The sequence below is a fragment of the Gymnodraco acuticeps genome, unplaced genomic scaffold (assembly GCF_902827175.1).
Source record: "Gymnodraco acuticeps unplaced genomic scaffold, fGymAcu1.1, whole genome shotgun sequence".
NCBI classification, from domain to species: Eukaryota; Metazoa; Chordata; class Actinopteri; order Perciformes; family Bathydraconidae; genus Gymnodraco; species Gymnodraco acuticeps.
In genome coordinates this window covers 1,947,096-1,969,030 of record NW_022990238.1, presented here as the reverse complement: position 1 = coordinate 1,969,030, position 21,935 = coordinate 1,947,096, and the positions used below count along the sequence as shown (strand labels likewise).

Here is a 21,935-nt window from a genome sequence, read left to right as displayed (position 1 = left end):
TTATGTTACATGTGTAACTAATGTCCTGCAGGTCACCCTTGAAAAAGAGATCTTTTGATCTCAAGGGGCTTTCACCTGGTTAAATAAAGGCTAGAAAAAAAAAAATATATATATGTTTTAGAAATGAAGGAAACAGTGGACCATTCAACGGGGTCTTCAATGCGTTTTCACTTGGCACAGAGGAGAAGATGAAAAAGGAGTGCGAAAATGTCAAACTGCAGCTGACATTTCTCAAGACAGAGGTAAAAGATCCTATTCATTAGACGTTATCAAATATGTTTGTAAAGCCAGGGAGACTGTAGTGGAAGGGTGAGCAATATTATTAAATATAATACATTTTGATCAGTCAACATATTCATATACATTGTACTGGAATAACTCAATATGATCTGGAGATGGCTTTCAAAAGTTAACTGCAGCTGTAAAGCGGACCGTGCCCCAAGTCATGAAGACACACTCAAGATTACAATAGAATATTCTGATATTGGGCAAAGTAATGCAATCATGCTTTTTAATGTCACCAACGTGCTACTTACTGATTGGTCCCAAAGTTTACCTCCATTCCTATTAGTTATGTTTGTTTATTTCTGTTTTCTGAAGCAGCAAAGCCACCCTATACACATACTAATATCTCTTTGAATCATGAAAGTGACATCCTTACTCAACTTACTCCAGTGTTGAATGTTCTTTACAACAACAGTAAACGTTTAATATAAATGTTAATTTCTCAGTGTGCGTTACCAGCACCAGAGCTAGGGGTAATCTGGACCAGCAGCAAGGGTTACACAGGCTAGGGAGCACTGTGTAGCCAACATATAAACAGTGTCTGTGGATTGGTAGAGAGAGGACCAAAGTTAACGTCCTCCTCAGGTCACAGCTTGTTTCTTTCTGACATGCGCATGATCTGAGCTCCTGGCTATAGGCTCCCTAATGGATCCACAGCAGAGCCAGAGCGCCATCTACTGACGTTACAGTATATTGTCTAAATGTTAGGAGTTCGAAGTGTGTTGGAGAGATTATATTATTAACAAAAAATAGTGTCTGTTTAAGTCAAACTTAACATATAGCATTTCCAACCTGCTACATTTGCATTATTGTTGCAGAAGTTTGTCTTTTTAAAGTGTGTGCAATGGTGATTAGGCTGCTGTTGGTACCAGTATAACATGTCAAGAAAAAACTTCTGACAAGTAAATCTCCCTCTCCAAGTGGCTTAATGACTTTATACGTAGGCCAGATTATAACAAAACATTATCTTAAACTGAATCCTTTCAAACCACATGACCAGAAATGTTGCTAAAACCATAAAACGAAATTAAAGCAAGTAAGAAGAAAAGTCTCTAGATGTATGTTCATGTACGTTAAAGGACTAAAACAAAATCACTTCCATCAAGACCCACAGCAAAGCATCATGAGATCTTTAACCGTCATGTACTCCCCTGCTGCTTCAGTCAAGGTTTCAGTGTAAATACTGTATAGGCTATCTATAGCCAAGAAGATTTAAATTCAGAATTTATTTTGGTCATCAAAAAACACGATTTGGCATGAAAAAAACAAAAAAAAGGTCTGTTTTTTTTTATTCATATTATGAGAAATAGAGAGATCTAGATGGCTTGATTGGTTTCTTGTTATTCACTTTTTTTCTCCATGCCTATCTTAATGCATACATGTATTTGATGTGGTATACACTCCAATGAACCAATACAATTCACTTTTATTGTTCATGTTCTTGTTAAAGGATCTATCTGCTCTAGGTTTTTAATGACATACATTTCTATTGTTAGATAAACAAATAATTTTCCATTTGCTCTTCCTGCCAAATCGGTTCAGTACTAGGGTGCAGCTTTTTTTATTTATGATGAGTAGCCTAGTAATGGAGTCAGTAGGCTATGCTTTTTAAAGTCACCAAAGTGCTACTTACTGATTGGTCCCAAAGTGTACCACCCTTATAGAGACCTCATGTAGTGTTTGAGAATTGAAGAGTTGTTTCACATTTTAAACTTCTTAATTCTACCCTATGAGGTTAGAATTATAGAAACACTTGACATACAAATACCCACATGATTAGAGAAAATGATAACTTTAACAGGGAATAGGATAAGGGTTTACATTTCAGACACAAATGCAGTTCAAATTGCATTAAAATAACACATGATTAATTTAGTGTGGGAGGAGTAACGTTCTGCACCTATCAGCGGAAACAAAAATACTTTAAGTTGCGTTTTCAAGGTTGGGTTGGGCAGTTATTGGGATACTAAGCGAGAGACTCCTTTAACCTGCTTTTGGCTTCATATCAACAGGCTGTACGCTACGGGTAAGCTTTGGAACCATTCATATTATTTTGTTTCATTGTTAAGTTTGTAAGTCATGTTCTGAAATTATTTGTATGTTAAAGTGTTAGGGCTTCTTGTTTGGTTGCTACCTTTGCCACAGGCTCTTGAAAAACACATTAACATTAAATTAGTTTCAAAACCAACGCACGTGTTTTTGTTTGTTTTGTAAGGGAGCTGTATATTCTGTTTACGTGGTGCTACCTGTCCGTCTGAAGTGACTGCCGATGACTGTCCGCACCGCTGTGCAGGCGACGTGGAGGGAGGGAGGGATGTAGGGAGGGTAGAAAGAGCATCGGTTCTTGACAGTCTAATCTCCCGACCTGATATATATTTTTTTTATTCAATCAATATATTTTTGGAAAGGGAAACGTTGCGCAGACAGGAGTAGATATATAAATTCATTTATTAAAAATATATATTTAAAAAATGACTTTCTCTGGAGGAAGAACAAGGCAAGGGCTCAAGCCCACTTTGATATCTGTGCACGTGCCTGGTGGTATGTACGTGTTTTGTACCATGTTGTTCTGTGTTTCTGCTTTAACCCTTAGATGCACGAGTGACTACACTCTTCCATAAGTGGGTCTAAAAGGACCTGTATTAGAATAATATGTGTTTTTATGCCATTTTTGTCATTTTGGTTATGAAAAATCACTTGTATAATATTTAGTATTATATTTTGGTTCGCATTAGAAATATTTTATATTTAATTTTTTGTAGAATAATTTATAATTTTAGAAATTGTTTTTACATTTTCAAAAAAAACGTTTTGAACATATTGATGCAAAGATATCCGCTATTTTGAGACCCTCACAGTATTCCAGTCCCTTTTCAAAACTCATCTCTTCTCCTCTTGTCTACTCATAGCCCCCCCCCCCCCCTATTTTGAGACCCTCACAGTATTCCAGTCCCTTTTCAAAACTCATCTCTTCTCCTCTTGTCTACTCATAGCCCACCCCCCCCCCCCCCCATCAATCAATGCCGGTTGATTAAGTTTGATAGTACTATACCCCCCACCAGGCGGTTCTACGGGGTGGCACGGGGTGGCAGCTGCCACCTCAGAAAAATGCCTTGCCATCCCAGTTGGCAGCTTTGTTCTGAAAGAAAAGTTGTGGCTCATCGGACATTTATGAGAGAAAATCTCTAATGTCCGAGTGCAAGTGAATGCAGCACAAGACGCGAGCCTTGTAACCCCTCCCCCGGCCCTGGCGCGAGCGTGGAATTATGTATGGCAGCGATTTAATTTGGACAGGGGACAGCACAAAACGAGAAGCATTTCGGATCCAAGTAGACGGAAGGAATGAGGTATTTGCGGTCTACAATGACAAAGAAGAGCCTGTCAAGTTTGGCTGTACTCAGCATTGAATCAAAACGCACCATAGCTTTAAATCTTAATAAGTTTGTGAGGCGTTTTGCTGATCAAGATGATAATCGCCACATTCAGCTGTAATAGACGTGCCAACTTGATGCTCTGCTCACGGATGAGTCGATGAGAATAATAAACTGTTAAGATGATGACCTTACGTGTGTATAATATTGTTCTTCTTTGTGGCGGTCTGCCCCCAAAAAACAGTTTCAAGTCCTGAGAAAGTCAAATAAGACGGTGTGTAAAACTACACTGCCCAGCCAAAAGAAAGTAACCACTTTGATTTAACTAGGCCAGTAGGTAAGGACTTTCCACTGGATAATAACTGTATATACTTCAACAAATATAGTTTATTTAATAATAACACTGACTATGTGAATCGGTGATTGACAGCTGATAGGAATAATATGATTGTTAATATTATCATATTCATATTCAAACATCGATTAGACAGTTAATTAATGCACTTATTGCAGCAGTCTGCATAGATTGGTACCCCTGCTGGTCTAAAAGTGAGACAAACTCATTCAGTTATTGTTCAGTTAAAATTCATTAAATTATGTCTGCCACCTTATATATTTATATTTAAGACTTTACTGATGTGCCACAATAATGTCACCTAATGTTATTGAGTTAAAATATCAATATTGTGGCTTTCCAAGTTAACATTGATTGATATGACTGCGATTAAATCAGCATATACTTCTGCCAGGGGATGCCACCCCTTAAATTCTCCTGCCACCCTCTTGCCACCCCATGAATATCTTTCTAGATCCGCCCCTGTCCCCCACCCTAACCTTCCCTTATATTGTAAAGCGATTTTGAGTCCTTAAAAAGCCCTATACAAATTAATGTATTATTATACTGACAGGTATCAGATCTTGCTGTGTAAAATAATCTTCCTTAGAGATGTCACTTGTGATGTAGTCTGTGTGGTCTACAGTGAATGTATTCCTGACAGCCACAGGTGATAAGAATCAAAGGTTCCCAGAGGATCCCATAGGAAATGCATGCGGGTCATTTTTGACCAACTTATGGAAGCTTGGGTAATACAAAAACTACAATTTCTTAAAATATAAATTAAAAATGTGAATGCATGATATCCAAAACATGTTTTTTGAGGAATAGCTGGAATATGAAATGATAAATTGTAATTACAAAGATACTTCAAGAAAACCACCTCACCGGGTCCAAAAAGATCCACTTATGCATCTAAGGGTTAAATAAATACAAATTGGAACACAGAAAAAAACAAGAAACCACGACCTTAAAGTCATGTTACTCAACCGAACATAAAAGTGTCATTTAGCAGAAAAGTATCCCAGAGGTATAGGCATATTGTTCGGGAAAAACAACCGCATTGAGTATTTCTGATTTGGCCCTGAATTTGAATATCTTATCCCATTATATTATATCATTAGATTAGTATTATTAATGTTACTGTTTTATTTGGGTGGAATCAAGTTTGGTAGCCTTCAAGACGGTTATAACCACTGAAAAAAGCAGGAAAGCTAACATCTGAGAATCTGGAACCATGACATTTTTACCTGAACATTTAACCAAACAATTATCAGAAAAGAAAATTGCCAATAGATGTTCTGGCATAGATTAGTTCATGATTCAGATGTTAATGTCAGCTGTACTTGTGTTTGACAACAGTTGATCTTTTATTCAGAATACATTTTTTACGTTTCATAGATTCCATTCCACTGGGGAACTTGAAAGCTCATGTTTCTGTTGGGGTGTAGATGAATGCAAATAGTAGGTAAGTAAACAGCTTGCAGGTTCCCCTAAAAAGGAATTTCTGAAATGTGTACTCAGTTATTTGTGCTTATCTTGTGATCACACAATTATGTCCTAAATGCTTCATATAAACACTTTAATTAGGCTGCCATTATCACTTTAATAACCCTTTATTTTTCTATTAAAATATCATAACTCTCACAAGTAGTTATTTTGTTGATTAAAACAATTATTTGTTTACTTTCCAGTTGCTATTCTTAATCATGGATGATTTTGTTTGCAACAAATTAACTGAATGGAATCTCAGCGAATGGATACAAACATTTAAAGGTAAAGTATTCTCTTGCTTTTTGTTGGGCAAAAATATTATTCAAAGTCGATATGACCTTCCAATACTGAAATATCTTAGCATCTACTTGAAGACACATAAACTGCCTCAACATCGTTACTCAGTAACTTTCTAACATACTAAACAATCTTAAAGACTTGTACATTTTCACACAGAAAGGAAACTATTCAATATTAATTTCAGAGTGACTTATTTGCTGTAGCATCTTTTCAGCAGCACTGATATCAAGACTGAAAAATAATAACACAATATTACCAATATGAATTCAGTTCAGACAACCTTATGAGGCTGTAATGCTCTTTAAAACATATTTTCAACAGCTGAACTCACATTTCACTCCATGCGAAATACACATCTACAGATATTTGCAATTGGTTGACATTTCTTAATTTACATTTTTTGTACAGATCAGGGCGTTGACAAGGAAAGTCTTTACTGTCTGGAAGATAATCACATTGTTGCTTTGATCCCATTTGTGGGACCACGGTCAAAATTCCAAAAGAGACTCAGGTTGTTAAAGGTAATGTCTGCATTTGTATGAATTGTTCTCATTCATCTCAAGAAATACAACATCTACATACAGAGAAGTATAATATATCTTGTTGACTTTACTATCATTTTATAAAAGTTCTTTACTATTATGGACTTGAGACTATTTTCTTTTCTAACTAGGAGAAACAAAACACAACAGATCCGGAAACATCTGAATCTTCTGTTGAAGTTAGTTGAATGCAGTTTAATTCACTTTTTATATTGTCATTGTCTGTTCAACATTTGACATGGCCACCAAGAGTATTTATTTTATTCACAATGTAAATGGGAGGAAGCTGTTTCTGCTCAGTTAATGATAACTTTAAATTAACCATGCTTGTTATCATTGAACTTGACTCAATCCTTCATGCATTGATATTTGAAGCATCCTGAGATAAAGTCACCTTTAACTGAAGAACTGTGAACTGTTTAATTTGTGCATAGTGTTGTTCATTCCGTTAAAAGAATGCAGAATGTGATCACTTGATAGCCATTTTTGAAGTATATATTATTTTCCATAGAGTTTTGAATGGGAAATTAAATGCAAATGTTGGTGTGTGTGAATTGTGACGACGTGTGTTCAAGCCTGTAACACCCTGTGAGAGGACAAAGAGTCAAATGTTCATGTTCATCCTCAGGTTTGTCCGTCCACCAGCAAAACAAATGATAAAGGTGAGATACAAAGTGTCTTATGGATTATATGCAGTTTTATTCATATTTTATAAACAATAATAAACCTGCTATATCTAAACAGTATTGAAAACAATGTTTTAATAAAAGAAAATGTTATTTACAAAAAAATTAAACACAAGGAAAGAGGAAGTCGGATCTCCAGGGTGAGTCCAGCCAATCACCAGCCAGAAAACGACCACGTGTGGATATACAAGGAACAAAAAGAGGTATTTATATTACTTTCCAAAATATTAGAAAGTAGGATTAATAGGTGAATATGTGTTTAATGTTTTATTCTTCAGCAAATGAACTTACATATATAGCAACACAGGTCTTATTAAGTTATAATGGCCTTAGACGCCTGCCATAGTATATACATGATGAAAATGATACTTCCTTGGGAATTTTAACTGGTTATTGGTTTCTGCTGAATAGTTATTTACTTTTACTCTTACAGAAGAAGTCATTCTGTCTAAGGTTAAAAACATCATGAGTTGTGTCCTTGATAAACTACCTGACCAAGACGACAAGTTCAACAAGTTCCTGAAGTAAGTATTAGTGTTGTCAAGCCAGATTTTGACAACATCTTTTAGTGTTTGTTACATTTGTTAATTTGATCAATAACCCATATTCAAACTCATGCACCACAGAAATAAAATCAATAATTTGGAGACAGACAAAAGGGAGGTGGTCGGCGTCTTTGGTAGAACGGGGGCTGGAAAGAGCTCTCTGATAAATGCCGTCATTGAAGAGCAGGATCTCTTGCCCTCTGGAAGCATCAGTGCATGTACCTCAGTGATGATTAAAGTGGAGGCTAACAAGCGTAACCCAAAGTATGAGGCAGAAATCGAGTTCATTACAAAAGAGGTAAAATGAGCTAAATATGTTTGTTAACTTAGAGATATTTCAACGTTTATGATGAAGCTGCAAATAAATATATATGCTGACTACACAACATGCCATATAATAAAAACATATGTTTGTTTAGGAGTGGGAAGAGGAGTTGAATAATTTCCTTGGTGATAATCAGGAAAAAGACGAAGATTATCGAGACAGTGTTGAAAAGCTGTCAGTGCTGTATGGAGAAGAATGGAAAGACAACTCTCCTGAAAACCTCATGAATGAAAAATACTTCAAAAAAATTCCTGGATTTCTCAATTCCAAGAGTAAGATTTTGACCAGGGATACAGTAAGTAAGACTAAAACTTATATCATTTCATTAAACAGACTCTTGATTGGCATAGTTTTACAACAGAATACCAAATGCAGACGTCAATTTGGTATGTACTCAGGAAATGGGCTTGATCTATCTCGGCTCTAATAACAATAGCTACAAAATCTACTTTATGCATCATAGGAAAGAAAATATCTAACAGTAACTAACTTGCTTGCAACAACCTAGATATTTTAAGGCACTACCAGCTTTACATTTGAAATCATGTTAAAAATGTCAAACCTAATTATTCCCCATTGCTTAAATATAAACGTAAGCTTTGCTACTTTTTGATTTAATTCAGATGTTGTTGTTTCAGGGATAGGGTTTCAAATTGACTTTTAATGTTATGCTGTAATAATTATTTAAAGGTCCCATGTCATGGCCATTTCTACTGATCATAATTCCATTGTTGAGGTATACTAAAATAGATTTATACTGTGCAATTTTCCAAACTCACATTGGTTTCTCATACAGCATCTCTGTATAGTATGTATTCACCGGTATTCACTCTCTGTCCTAAACGGCTTGTTGGAGCTCCTGCCCCCCCCCCCCCCCCCCCCCCCCCCCCCCCTCCCTCCCTGTGAGCCCAGTGTGCTCTGATTGGTCGGGACGTTGAGAGGCTCGTTGCTGCGATCTCCGCTCCTCACAGCAGATCGCAGCAACGAGCCTCTCGGCGATACAGCGAGAAAAAGCGAAATTCATCCTGAGCACACACAAACACTCACAGCCAAAGTAAAAACAATAAGTGTGGCTTGATATTGAGTAAGAAAAAGGTTTATAACCAGGGCTGCACATAACAGGTGCGCAGGTGCGCATGCGCACCTCCGCCAAAAAAAGTGCACCGGGTCATTTGAAACAAAGCGCATTTGCGTACCAACATTGAGAGAGGGAGAGAGAGAAGGGAGAAGAGAAAATAGAGGAGAGATGAGAGAGAGAGAAGAGAGAGAGAGAGAAAGATATTTGCGAGTTGCATACATGTATGAACCATGATATGAACTCAGGGTCGACCCGTAGCACTGGCTAGATGTTCGCCTAGGGCGCCAGATCTGTGGAGGCGCTGCGCTGGCAGTTCTGGGAGGGAAAACAACATTTTGACCATTGGGGCTCATCCTAATTTTCGGCTTTGATGTAACAATATTCATAATTAAGTAAATGTAACACCCTTTTCACCCCGGTTACACGTTTCATTTGCCCTGTACGATGGGCGCTGTAAGTGATGCAAATGGGGGATGTTGGTTTATCTGGCGCCCGCAGCTCACAGCCAAAATGCGAGTGAGCGAGGGAGGGTGCACCGGTACCAGCGCTGTTGTTATTAGAATCTGGTGCCGTGCTAGCTGCTCTAACGGAGATAAGAAGAAGATGTTTCTACAATAATGTGGAGGGAGAGTCCTCTCCAGTCAGACTGATAACTACAGTTCAGTGAGGTAAAGTCTAAGTTCAAACGGTTTGGTCGCAATTTATGTAAACACATATTTCCAAGGCACTCCTTTATAATTATTGGGATAAACAGGTTTTAAATCATTCCATGGTATACTATAGGACAGTAACCAAAAAATATCCTTTAAAACTGGAGAGATAAAAAAAAATGCATAAATAAATGTTAAGGTAAAATAAGATATGAATGAACAACACAAATAAAATAAGTTACATTCATTTGTTATTGGCTATGGTAGGTTATTGGTTATGTTCACATACTTATTTGATTACATCCACTTGTCTAAGATGACAACAGAGACTTTCGACCCAAAACCAGCTGTTGACTTGTGGGTGCAAGCAGCTAATCGCAGACTCAACCAGAGAGAAAGAAGTAGGCCTACATCATCAGCTACCATGTCTGACAGAGAGGAAGACAGTGAGGAGAACAGTCAGGAGGGTAGTGATGACAGCTTGTAGGATTACTGGTCGTGCTAATGTTGTCTTGTGTTCACCTCTGCATGTGTGTTCTCTGTGCACCTCTGCATGTGTGTCCAGTGCCGTGTGTCTGGCAAATAAAGTCAAGACCCCCTCAAAAGTTACGGTTTATTTCATTTTAAGGATGAGCACCAAGCAACATCTCCAGGTGCTCCTTTGAGAACCAGGGCAAAAAAGTTATGTGCACCCCTGTTTATAACGCTGTGAGAATGGGTCTGCGGAGGGCATTTCTCCGCGATCCCAACTTAGTAGCCCGAAAAACGTTTACCCATGTAAACAGTCGTGGTAGATACCTTGTTTGTTTTAAACATCATAAATACACAAACAACAATGATTGTGTACCCGAATCTCCCGCTGGTACAGACAAAGTAGGAACAGCAGTGTTCTTCAGTGCCCAACGCTGTACATATCCGGCATGAATCGCTGAAAGGTTTGGGAAGGTTTGTTTCGTGAAAGGCTGGCAGAGGGTGTGGCCTCTGGGTATTCACACGTCAGAGTACCCAGGAAGAAAAGGAGAAATCTCCAACGAGGCGTTTTGGGGAGGTCTTTTCTGTGTTTTACTCGCTACATGGTGTACTTTGAGGGTTTTTGACTCTGCAGACCGTTTACATGCATAGAAACCTTCATAACACACAAAGGGGACAGGTAATAACCGGAAAAGCATGACATGGGACCTTTAACACAATCTTTTAAAGCAATTTCAAGTTAAAGTTTGTTCATGTAAAACAAATGGCCTTGCATTGCCTCTATTATTTATTTTAGGCTGAAGACTTATCTGCAGAATTAGTCAAATACACACGAAGTGAGTCAAAAGACGTGAAGAGGTTGTATTGGCCACTGGTGAAGTGTGTGACTGTCAGAGTGCCGAAGAATCGTCTTCTCCAGCACGTCACACTTGTGGATCTTCCTGGAAACGGGGACCGTAACAAGAGCAGAGACACGATGTGGAAAAAGGTGATTAATCCACATGCAATGCTGATTATTGTGGAAGGTTACACTGACAATGTAACCATTATTATTTGCTGTGTTCCCCTCCAGCTTGTTGGAAGTTGTTCTACTGTGTGGATTGTGACTGAGATAAATCGAGCAGCTTCAGAAAAAGAATCCTGGGAGATCCTGGAAGAATCCTGCAGCCTCATGGGAAATGGTGGCGAGTGTCGGCAGATTCATTTTATCTGCACCAAGTCTGATAGTCTTGGAGGTTCAGATGATCAGTAAGTAGTTTCAGATGCAAAAAGGACACAGTCAAATGTAACATCCGATTTAGACACTGACGGAGACGGAGACGGAGATGGCAAGAGGATAAACTATGGAAACATTGATTACGTTAACAGGCACATTAGTATCCTGGTTTTGATCGTATTCAGGGATATAATGTTCACTTGAAACAGGATAAACCAGGTTATTCATGATCATAACAGTATCCATGTTTCTAAAATGTCTGCATGTGTGTCTTGATTCCTCAACATATCAGCCATTTATTTCTGTCCTAATGTTGTTGCTTCACAAACACTTTGTGATGCTGGATTAAGCTCCTCTATGTGATCACTGGTAATTGAAAGTGTTGAGTATGCTGCATAGTGATATGATATCCTGGAATGTATTGGCAGTTTATGTAATTCTTCAAATACAAATCTTTTCATAAAGGTCAGCAGCTGGTGTTCGTGCTCAGATACTGAGAGAAAACGAGCAAGCCAAGAAAGAAGTGATGGCAGAATTCAGCAAACTAAAAGAAGTTAAGGTGAGTAATATTTGATGATAATCAAACTCAAATGTTGTGCAGACCTGCTTTTAAATCTAAACCTTTTTTTTCAGAAACAATTCGGGAAGGAGTGTTTCAAAGTTTTCACAGTGAGCTCCAAAGAGTTCTTGAAAAAGAAAAATCTTAAGCGAAATGACACAGGTGATTCAAGTCTCCATAAGTGAGCCCCGGATGACAAAATGGTTTTATCTCCTCCAATAAATATATAAATTCAAGAATGTAATGTAAGTATATTACATTTTTTACAGAAATTCCCTCACTGCAGGATTACCTGCAAGATCTCAATGAATGGCACTCTGAGACATTAAACTATGTGTCTGGAGCTCGCGGGATTCTCTCTCTGATTCAGGGAGCCAGCAGCAGAGAAGGGGTAAGATCAAGTAACAACATATTTCACTGTGTTTAATATTGACAGAAAATAATAACATTAATAGAAAATAAGTAAGCTGCATACACTAAAATGTTGTGTCAAATTGTAAAGTAAAAGACAGACTGCTTACATGTAATGTTACCTGTGGAGCCAACAAGGTATTGGATTTACTGAGTTTGTGTTGCTTCAGAGAGGATGTATTGCTACAGTTTTTAAAGGGCTCTGTATGTTTTGTTGTAAGGGCTTGAGAAAAAAAGTCCCATATTGAATTATAGTTGAAATACTTTAAATAATGACTGTGTTGTGTATAGTTTCAGGCTGAAAAAACGGCTGTGTCCATAGAACTTGAAGAAAAGCTGAGTCATGAACTTGATAAAGTCAGGGAACCCATGAAAGAGACCCTTACAGTTTTTGGAAGATGCCTCAGTGGGGGGGTTGAAACATCACAAAGTTCATGTGAAAAAGTCTTAAAGTCGGTCCTTTATCCTGTAAGTATTTAAGTTATAATTAAATCAAAGCAAATGCTTGCTCTTAATATGAAAATGTTTCTTACAAATTTTGTTTTGTTTCAGGCAAAGAAAGGTAGTGCATTTCACATGACATTGAAGTGTGTAGTTGAGAAGGGTGGCATCCACAAACCAAAAAAAGGGAAATTAATAAACATCAATATGAAGTTAACTTCATGTTTGACCGACAGCCTTGACGAGGAATTTAAGAAGACCTTCCCGTAAGAAATGACTTAATCATCACATAAAACCCTGTGTTGGATAAATTGTGTTTTACAATACATTTAAATACATTATTGAAATACAAATTTGTTTAGGCCTTATGAATTTAGGCATTTCTTTGTGTTAATATATTTTAGAAATGAAGGAAACAGTGAACCATTCAACGGGGTCATCAATGCGTTTTCACTTGGCACAGAGGAGAAGATGATGAATAAGGAGTACGAAAATGTCAAACTGCAGCTGACATTTCTCAAGACAGAGGTAAAGGCTCCTATTCATTAGTCCATTATCAGATATGTTTTTAAAGCCAGGGAGACTGTAATGGAAGGGTGTGCAATATAATTTAATATAATACATATTGACCCCCTAAGGTTCATGGAGAGAAAAAAATCTTGTGCGCACGATATACTTTCTCGTTCGCACAAAATACTATTTTGTTCGCACGAGAAAGTTACCGGTGCGCCAAGTAGGAAGTGGAGCACAGAGGAGACAACCGTTTCATTGCACTGTTATGTTTATGTGGAGAAATGGCAGTGCAGACATAATTTGAGATATACACTGAACAAAAATATAAACGCAACACTTTTTGTTTTTGCTCCCATTTTTCATGAGATGAACTCAAAGATCTAAAACATTTTCTATATACACAAAATAACCATTTCTCTCAAATATTGTTCACAAATCTGAAAAAATCTGTGATAGTGAGCACTTCTCCTTTGCCGAGATAATCCATCCCACCTCACAGGTGTGGCATATCAAGATGCTGATTAGACAGCATGATTATTGCACAGGTGTGCCTTAGAATGGCCACAATAAAAGGCCACTCTGAAACGTGCATTTTTGCATTATTGGGGGGTTCTGGGGGGGTCCGAAAACCAGTCAGTATCTGGTGTGAGGGGTAGGGTTAGGGTTAGGGGTAGGGTTAGGGTTAGGGTAATGTTGTGAATCGAGTGGCCTGTGTTCGTCGTCCATAACATACGCCTGCCCATACCATAACCCCACCACCACCACCATGGGCCACTCAATTCACAACATTACCCTAACCCTACCCCTAACCCTAATCCTACCCCTCACACCAGATACTGACTGGTTTTCGGACCCCCCCTAGAGTCTAGAAGGCCCGCTAGTTAACTGGCTCGAGACAGAGGATCAGATTCTAGATGAATGCGACGAAGCAATTCATGCCGTTTTATTGTTGTTAACGTTGAAATGGCAAGTGCAACAGGTGAAGATGAAGTTGTTGCGGAATTGTTGCAAGTACCCTTTTCAAGACGACAATTCAGTGAAAAGACGGACATTATAATGCCGCGGAGGGGCGGGGGGTGTGTGTGTCTAGAACAGGGGTAGGCAAACTTTTAGGCTCGGGGGCCACTATGAGTTTTCAAATTTGACAGACGGGCCGGGCCAGTAGCAGATGGATGGAGAGTGTTTGTGTGAACAAATACAAATTACAAGTAAAAGCCATTACCTGAAAAAGTTAAGAAAACTTACATTTCATTTCAGTGGGAACAGTGTTGTTGGTCACCCTTTTTTGCCAGTGCATCAAAGTTTGGTGTCAGTTTGGTTGTGGCAATTCTCAGGACAGATCTGAGATGTTCATCAGTTAACTGGGATCTGTGGCGTGATTTGTTGATGTTCATCACACTGAACGTCTGCTCACACACGTAGGTAGAGCCAAACAACACCAGCATCCTCTGTGCCATCCTCCTAATGTTTGGAAACTTGGCTTCGCTTAGTGATGCATAAAACTCCTCCAGTTTGAGGCAGTTGAACTTCTCCTTTAAGACGGAGTCACATTGAAGATCAATCAGTTCCAATTGCAACTCCTGCGGCGCTGTTTCACAGTCTTGTGATAGGGGACATGACACCAGCTGAAGTGACTTTTCGATTTTTTTCAAAATCAGAAAAGCGACGGCAGAATTCTCCGTGCAGGTCGTCCAGCGATTTGCTGTATTTCTTCACACGTCGAGGGGCCTCTTTCAGTGTTGCTAGTGTGGGGAAATGAGCGAATGATTTGTTTGACATTTGTCTTGAGAATAAAGTCAACTTGGCTTTGAAGGCTCTCACATTTGTGTACATTTCGTGCACAAATTGATCTTTCCCTTGTAGCTTTGTGTTCAGCTCATTCATGTGTGTCAGTATGTCCACAGCAAAAGCAAAATCACAAAGCCAATCTGCGTCGCTCAGCTCTGGAAAATCGTCAGCTTTCCCGATTAACTCCAAAAATGAGCTAATCTCCCCTTTGAGCTCCCACACTCGTCGACATACTTTCCCCAAACTTAACCAGCGGACATGAGAGTGATAAAGCAAGTCCTGGTGATCAGCATCCGTTTCCTCAAGGAACTTAATAAATTGACGATGCTGAAGTCCCCTCGCTCGTATACAGTTAACGAGTTTTACGACTGGCTTCACAACATGATCAAGTTGCAATACAGATTTACACAGGGCTTCCTGATGGATTATGCAGTGCAGGAAAATGACATCCAGCTCAGGGTTTTCCTCTTTCACCTTATCCTGGATTCTTTTCAGCAGTCCGACTTTTTTTCCTGTTAAGTTTGGCGATCCATCTGTGGTGACATTGGCAAGTTTACACCAAGGTAGCTTCAGCCTCTCGATGACACCAGACACACTGCCATACAAGTCCTCTCCTCGTGTTGTCCCCTTTAGAGATTCCATGATCAAAAACTCCTCCGTTATCTCAAAATTGTCATTAATCCCTCTGATAAAAATTAAGAGCTGAGCGGTGTCTTTTACGTCGGTACTTTCGTCCAGTGCTAACGAATATAACTTAAATGACTCAGCTGTTTTGTTTAACTCGCTGGCCAAATCTTCGTCAATTAGTTCTACACGGCGAGTCACTGTCCTGCGTGATAAAGTCATTTTTTCAAATTTGTTTTTGCTCTCTGGACACAAGAGACCTGCTGTCTCTACCGTGCATTCTTTCAAAAACTCCCCTTCGGAGAAAGGTTTGCTGGCCTTTGCTAATTTGAATGCTAGCAAATAACTTGCCTTGGTGCTTGACTCTTGAATAGAAGTTTGTTGGAGAAAAATATTTTGCTGAGTCTTTAAATTGGCTGCCAACCTCTGAGCAGTAGCCGCCCGTTCTTGCGTTGACTGTTTGCTAGCATAGTTAGCATGCTTGGTGGAAAAGTGGCGGCTGATGTTGTATTCTTTGAATACCGCAACGGTTTCTTGGCAAATAAGACATACAGCCTTTGATCGCACTTCGGTGAAAAAATATTTCGCTGTCCACTCCTCTTTAAACACTCGGCACTCATTGTCAACTTTTCTTTTCTTTGGTCCACTCATTGTTAAATGCAGGTTCAAATGTGAATTAGGTTCAAAGGTTAATTATTGCGTCATCGTTTGCGTCATGACATAACGTGCGTTCGAAGTTCTTAAGACCCACACTGCATTTTACGTGGTTGATTTTCTCCGCAACACCGCTCATAACATTAATAGAGGACTGCGTTGGGTTGTTTTTAATCCTACGAAGCCAGATTCAATTAAATAACTACTTCTCCAGCCGTATACCTTTCTCCAGAGTGCCGTGGTGCATTGTGTATTAATGTGTTTCAGTGGCATTACCGCCCGCTGGAGCGCGGCTCGTCCACCGGAGATTATTCTCCCGTTAACTCCCAGCAGCGGCCGCTGGAAAGTGTTCACTGTCTGACTGTCACACAAGCAGCTGATAAATATTCCCCATCCCCATCAGTGAATGTGTGTCAGTCTGAATTGACGCTGTTTGGCATCACAACGCTGTTATGAAAGTTTCTCGGGCATTCTACAGGTGATGTTAGCATAGCAACCGAAGCTAATCAGACTATATTGACTCACCATGATTGCTCAGGTTAATCTCGACCCCCTCCATTGTAAGGGTGACATATGCGGTTCTTAGATCTTGCCGGGTTGCCGAGTGGTCAATTGTGTCTAGAGTGCGCCATCTAGTGGAATAAACTGAAATTACGGGAATTGCAGGAAAAAGGCAAAATTAATGCGGTCATTACTATAATTTGGACAATTTTGTACCAATATTCCGCGGGCCGGATTAAAAGGTCCAACGGGCCGTATGTTGCCCGCGGGCCTTAGTTTGCCCATGCCTGGTCTAGAAGGTCCAGTTGTGATAGACACGGTTCGCCACTGGTCAAATGTTGCTAACCCCGTCCTTTTCACGTGAACGCGCTCTCAGCTGGACAGAGAAACCCTGGTTGATTTACTGAGTTGATAACCAGCTTCGTAGGACCGCTTAGCGAGATCGCGTTTGTTAGTGTTAGTTAAGCCGGGTAACTCAAACATATCCAGGGTCTGTTGAACTGGCTTCGTCATACAGGGCACTGGAGGCAGTAACGTGTAACTCAGCAGAATCTGAGAAGAGCAGCACGAGCTGCAAAGAGCTGTGCCTTTTACTGTTTACTTCACTGTATTTGCCTTCATTAGAACAGCTGAATAGAGATCGAGGCTGCTACGTTTAACCACACCACACACACCTCTTCACACATCGAACTGCCAGAGTATTCCCCCTATTACTCGTTTTATGAAGGAGATGTCCGGTCACCAGGGCGCATGATGTGTGTGTGTTTGTGCTCCGCTCTGTGTGTGTTCGGTGTGTTTGTGTGTGTCCGACACCACCGGCATTTGTTCAAATTACCATGAACAGTAATTTACACAAATCTGGTTCTCCATAGTTATATGTGTATTCCCAAGTGAAATAAATCTTAATCTCGATGTAGTGCTATAGTCCTGCCGGAGTGCACCGGAATGAACGGCACTGACAGTTTTATTTAAATTGAGGCCACGAATTACATCTTGTGTGCACGAATTAATAAAACGTGGCCTCGTTTTATTTATTGTTCTCTCTATGAACCCTCCAGGGCTCCATATTGATCAGTCAACATATTAATATACATTGTACTGGAATAACTCATGAATTGGAGATGGCTTTGAAAAATGTACTGCAGCTGTAAAACGGACCCTGCCCCAAGTCATGAAGACACACTCAAGATTACAATAGCATATTCTGATATTGGGCAAAGTGCTGGTGAACAGGTCCTATCAGTTTGAATAATGTACTGCTTTTCCAGGTAAAATCTGGAAAAAATAATGAAGGGAATGATCAGCCTTGTTTGTAACCTATTGATTTTAAAATATGTTCGATATTTGCTTCGCATTTTCCCTCTAAGGAAGAAAAAATGAAAACAAACCTCAACAAACTCATCCGTGAACGTAAGAAAACGATCTACAGCAGCCTGACAACAACAATCGAGGAGACCATGAAACCATGCTATGACAGTAAGACAGAAGATCATTACAGACGTAGAAATACACTTCTACACATTTTTGTGTTGCAAAATGTTTATGTCAACATGTTTCTGTTTTATTTAGGAGCAAAAGAATTTGAAGGAGTAGGCACGCTGAAAAACATGAGGGAAACTATTGAAATGCACGTACATGGTTCAAAGTACGTCATGTTTGCTCAGGCTAAAAACACCATGATGAAAAAGCTGAGAGGCTTGATGGTTTGTCACATTTTATATTTCGTCTTACAGAAATAATTCTTCACTGAAACATGTTGGGCTGCACATATCAATGTGTATCCATGATTTGTGGTTATCATTTACATAATGGACTCTTCTTAATTCAAGGGCAATTCAACTCGGAACACTGCAACACAAACATACATGTCCAAAGATGTCAGTTTTAAGTGATAAATATTTCAATGCTGATTTAGTTGGAGATCCTGGAGAAACTGGAGAGCACGATGCAGGAATCAATCGAGCTGTCACTCAAAACAGATGGTGTCTCCATCCCAGGTAAAGGAAACATAACAAAATCACAAAAAATACTGTACATTTGATCGTAATTAAAAAGTCGATATATTAGTGTATTAAGTGAATCCACTTGTTTGAAACAATGTTATTTTATTTTTTTCAGATGTAAGTGATGAGCTTAAGTTGGTAAAGAAATACTACAATGACCTGAAAAGAACTGACAGAGTGCCCAGATGATGATGCAATTATTTGGTAAAACTCAATTTAAACACAATATAATATATATATATATATATATATATTGTCTGGATTATGACTTGTTTTCTGAAAATCCTAACAGTGCTTTTATTACAGTAGTGATTAACCGGTTCAAGCGGCTACAGTGCGTCCATCATGTGCAAAGGTAGGTTTTAGGGAACCTGATGATCCAAACTATTAATAATAGTTTGTTATTAATATTCAATTTCACAACATCGCTCTTTGTCTCTCTGGTGGATGTTTCAGGGTTGATAAATGGAGACTAACAGCAGACGCCTGTTAACATACCGAGGATAAAAGACATGAGGCCTCTGGATTGGGTTTCAACAATTGTTCTTGTCTGTTTACATAATGTGGTGCCCTAATTCATGTCATTTTAAAATCCTATTAAAAAAAGCAGTTTGATGATAACCTTATGTTGTTCAGTCTATTAAGATATATCTGCATGTCAATAGCGACCCACACATCCACCCCACCCCTGCTTTTGTGCGCATCAGCATTTTAGTTGTCTGCCAGAAGCTTTCATAAATGTCGTTTTTAATCCAGTTTTCAGTACACTTTTACTAAACACTTTAAATCTTGGTCTTTTTTAACGAACAGGCTTTTACCCGAGCTCAGGCAACAGGACTTCTTGGAAGATTTATTTCCGATTCTAGGACGACAATCAGAGGTTAACACCTTGGTTTGCTTAGGAGCTAAGGTAACTTTGCATTAGCTTGTAGCCTCTCTGGCTTGTATCCATCAAGGAAACTGTCAGGAATCTCGTGTTTTGTCACGTTTGTAGTTTTGTATGTCTGGTTATGGGTAGTTTCCTCCTTGTATATTGTCTGGTCCTTCTTCCTGTGTTTTTCCCCTGTCGTTAGTTTCCCTGGTGTGTCTAGTTTTCTGATTGTGTTCACCTGTGGCCCTTGTGTTTCTCCTCCCCTGCCCGGCTGTTTCTCGTCTTGTGATTACCCCTCCCTGTATTTAGTCTATTCTCTTCCTGTGTTCAGGGTTGGTTCGTCTTGTGTCATGACTAGTTTGTCGGTGAGTGTTCTGTTTTGTCTTTGTTTATATCCCTAGCCTTGAAATAAAGGAGTTTTTTCAGTTTATATCTGCATTTGGGTCCTGCTTCCAACATACACCGTAACAGAAACACTAACTTTAAAAGTAAACTTCTTTATTCAGTGCTGAAGCAGCTTTACTCTCTGGGTCAGTTTGTTTTGGAGAGGAGGAGAGACCTCTGGGAACATTTTGACCATAATGGCAAACTATGAGTTACTTTGCTGTCTTTGATTTGTTTTGAATGAGATCCCCCAGTGAAAAAGTCCTCACTATGCCCATGTATCGGAGAATATATATTGGATCTCAGCCACTGCTGTGATGTCACAGACGTTTTGCTTTTAATGATTTAACAGTTGCATTTTTAATATATGTATTTTCCAGTTTTGAATCTGTTTTATTCTGTTTAGCATTGTTTGATAAATTTAGGCTGAAATGTCAATGAATTAATTAAATCCTCAACATTAGGCGCATTCACACTGCGGTACTTTTCCCACAAAGGTTCATGTGAATTTAGTTCATGTGAACTATTTAGTTCGCATGAACTAAGTACATATCGCGTTCACACTGGAAAAAGTCCGTGGGGGTGGATTAGGCAAATTAAGCGGCTGACGTCACTTGTTCTTCTTCTGCTTTGGGTTTACTGGCAGGCCGCAAACCACTTCAAGGCGTTTACTGCCGCCCAAAGTCCCCGGCCGGAAGTCCCCGGAGTTGGGGACTGGCTTCAGTAGAAGCTGCTGGGACTCCCAGCAGCTTCTACTGAAGCCTTCCGAGTAAATCGCCAGAACGCCGACACCTCCTCATCTCCACCGCTCCCATGTTTTATTTTGTGTTGCCATAAGTTAGTCTCTCTGCGTTTCTGCGCTGGGCTAATGCTAATGCTAATAATGCTAATGCGAGGATAATAAAATGGCGGCTTCACAAAACTTTTTGGGAGTTTTACGGGGCGTGGTTTGCAATCCGCCCAGCCAATCAGAAATATAGCTATTTTCTCACAAAAGAGCCGCTCGAAAGTCCCTGCTCTCTAGCAGGGACTTTCGAGGGGGTAAAAAGGTTCACATGAACTAATTTTAGTACCGTCTCTTTTTGGTGTGAACGCGATAAAAGAGTTCACATGAACCTTTGTGGGAAAAGTACCGCAGTGTGAATGCGCCTCTTGATCACAGCACTACTGGAGGGTGATTTGGATGTAGACTAGGCTTCTCAAATAATGATTTTGATCTGTTTTCTCTCATTTTACAAAACTCACTGCAAATTAATTTTTGGTGTTTTTTCATTCATATGAGAAATAGAGAGATCTAAATGATGGCTTATCTGGTTCCTTGTTATTTACTCTTTTATTTGATGTGGTATACACTCCAATAAAACAATACAATTCACTTGTTTGTTCATGTTCTTGTTAAATGATCTATCTGCTCTAGGTTTTTAATAACATACATTTCTATTGTTAGATAAACAAATAAATGTCCATTTGGTCTTCCTGCCAAACAGGCTTTTTAAATTTATAATCACTGTATAATGTTATGTCCCCACTAAGGTCTAGGGGACCTGGAGACAATAACACACAACAACCAATACAAATGAGGGAGTCAGCGTAAAGGTTGACAAAAAGGTTTATTCCTTATACCTAGAACTGAACATAAATAATATTTGTGGGAGGAGGAGACAAAGGAGATTGTGCCAAACAAAATAATTAAGTATAACAAAACCAGGCCTATCTATCCTCTGGAACCAAAACTCAAACAAAAACCCTCACGTGATGAGAAATGTACAGGGTACCCCAGACTTACCTAACTCTTCCACCTCTCAACACACACATTCACAAAGGTCAGAACGTGTGTGTGTGTGTGTGGACGCGTGGACGCCTCCTTTATGGTTGGCCCTGGCTGCTGA

General features: G+C 39.3%; 1 protein-coding gene across 1 annotated transcript; it reads left to right on the top strand.

Moving 5' to 3' along the window:
- The first annotated feature begins 2,253 nt into the window (after positions 1-2,253).
- On the top strand, positions 2,254-20,634 carry LOC117548454 (nuclear GTPase SLIP-GC-like). Its single transcript, XM_034219760.1, has 24 exons — positions 2,254-2,311; positions 5,392-5,458; positions 5,685-5,766; positions 6,193-6,305; positions 6,458-6,505; positions 6,955-6,988; positions 7,129-7,215; positions 7,446-7,536; positions 7,639-7,855; positions 7,977-8,177; positions 10,878-11,069; positions 11,154-11,329; positions 11,763-11,856; positions 11,931-12,018; positions 12,126-12,247; positions 12,559-12,735; positions 12,820-12,974; positions 13,113-13,236; positions 18,156-18,264; positions 18,358-18,491; positions 18,704-18,785; positions 18,907-18,995; positions 19,098-19,146; positions 19,248-20,634. The coding sequence occupies exons 3-22, from the start codon at positions 5,700-5,702 to the stop codon at positions 18,978-18,980; spliced, it is 2,385 nt and encodes a 794-aa protein (XP_034075651.1). The 5' UTR covers positions 2,254-2,311; positions 5,392-5,458; positions 5,685-5,699; the 3' UTR covers positions 18,981-18,995; positions 19,098-19,146; positions 19,248-20,634.
- The last annotated feature ends 1,301 nt before the right edge of the window (positions 20,635-21,935 follow it).

Excerpts from the sequence above, each read along its gene's own strand:
- LOC117548454 (XM_034219760.1), top strand. The coding sequence starts at position 5,700 with ATGGATGATTTTGTTTGCAACAAATTAACTGAATGGAATCTCAGCGAA. Across the intron at positions 7,856-7,976 it reads TCGAGTTCATTACAAAAGAG|GAGTGGGAAGAGGAGTTGAA; the intron begins GTAAAATGAGCT and ends ATGTTTGTTTAG. Across the intron at positions 11,330-11,762 it reads CTTGGAGGTTCAGATGATCA|GTCAGCAGCTGGTGTTCGTG; the intron begins GTAAGTAGTTTC and ends CTTTTCATAAAG.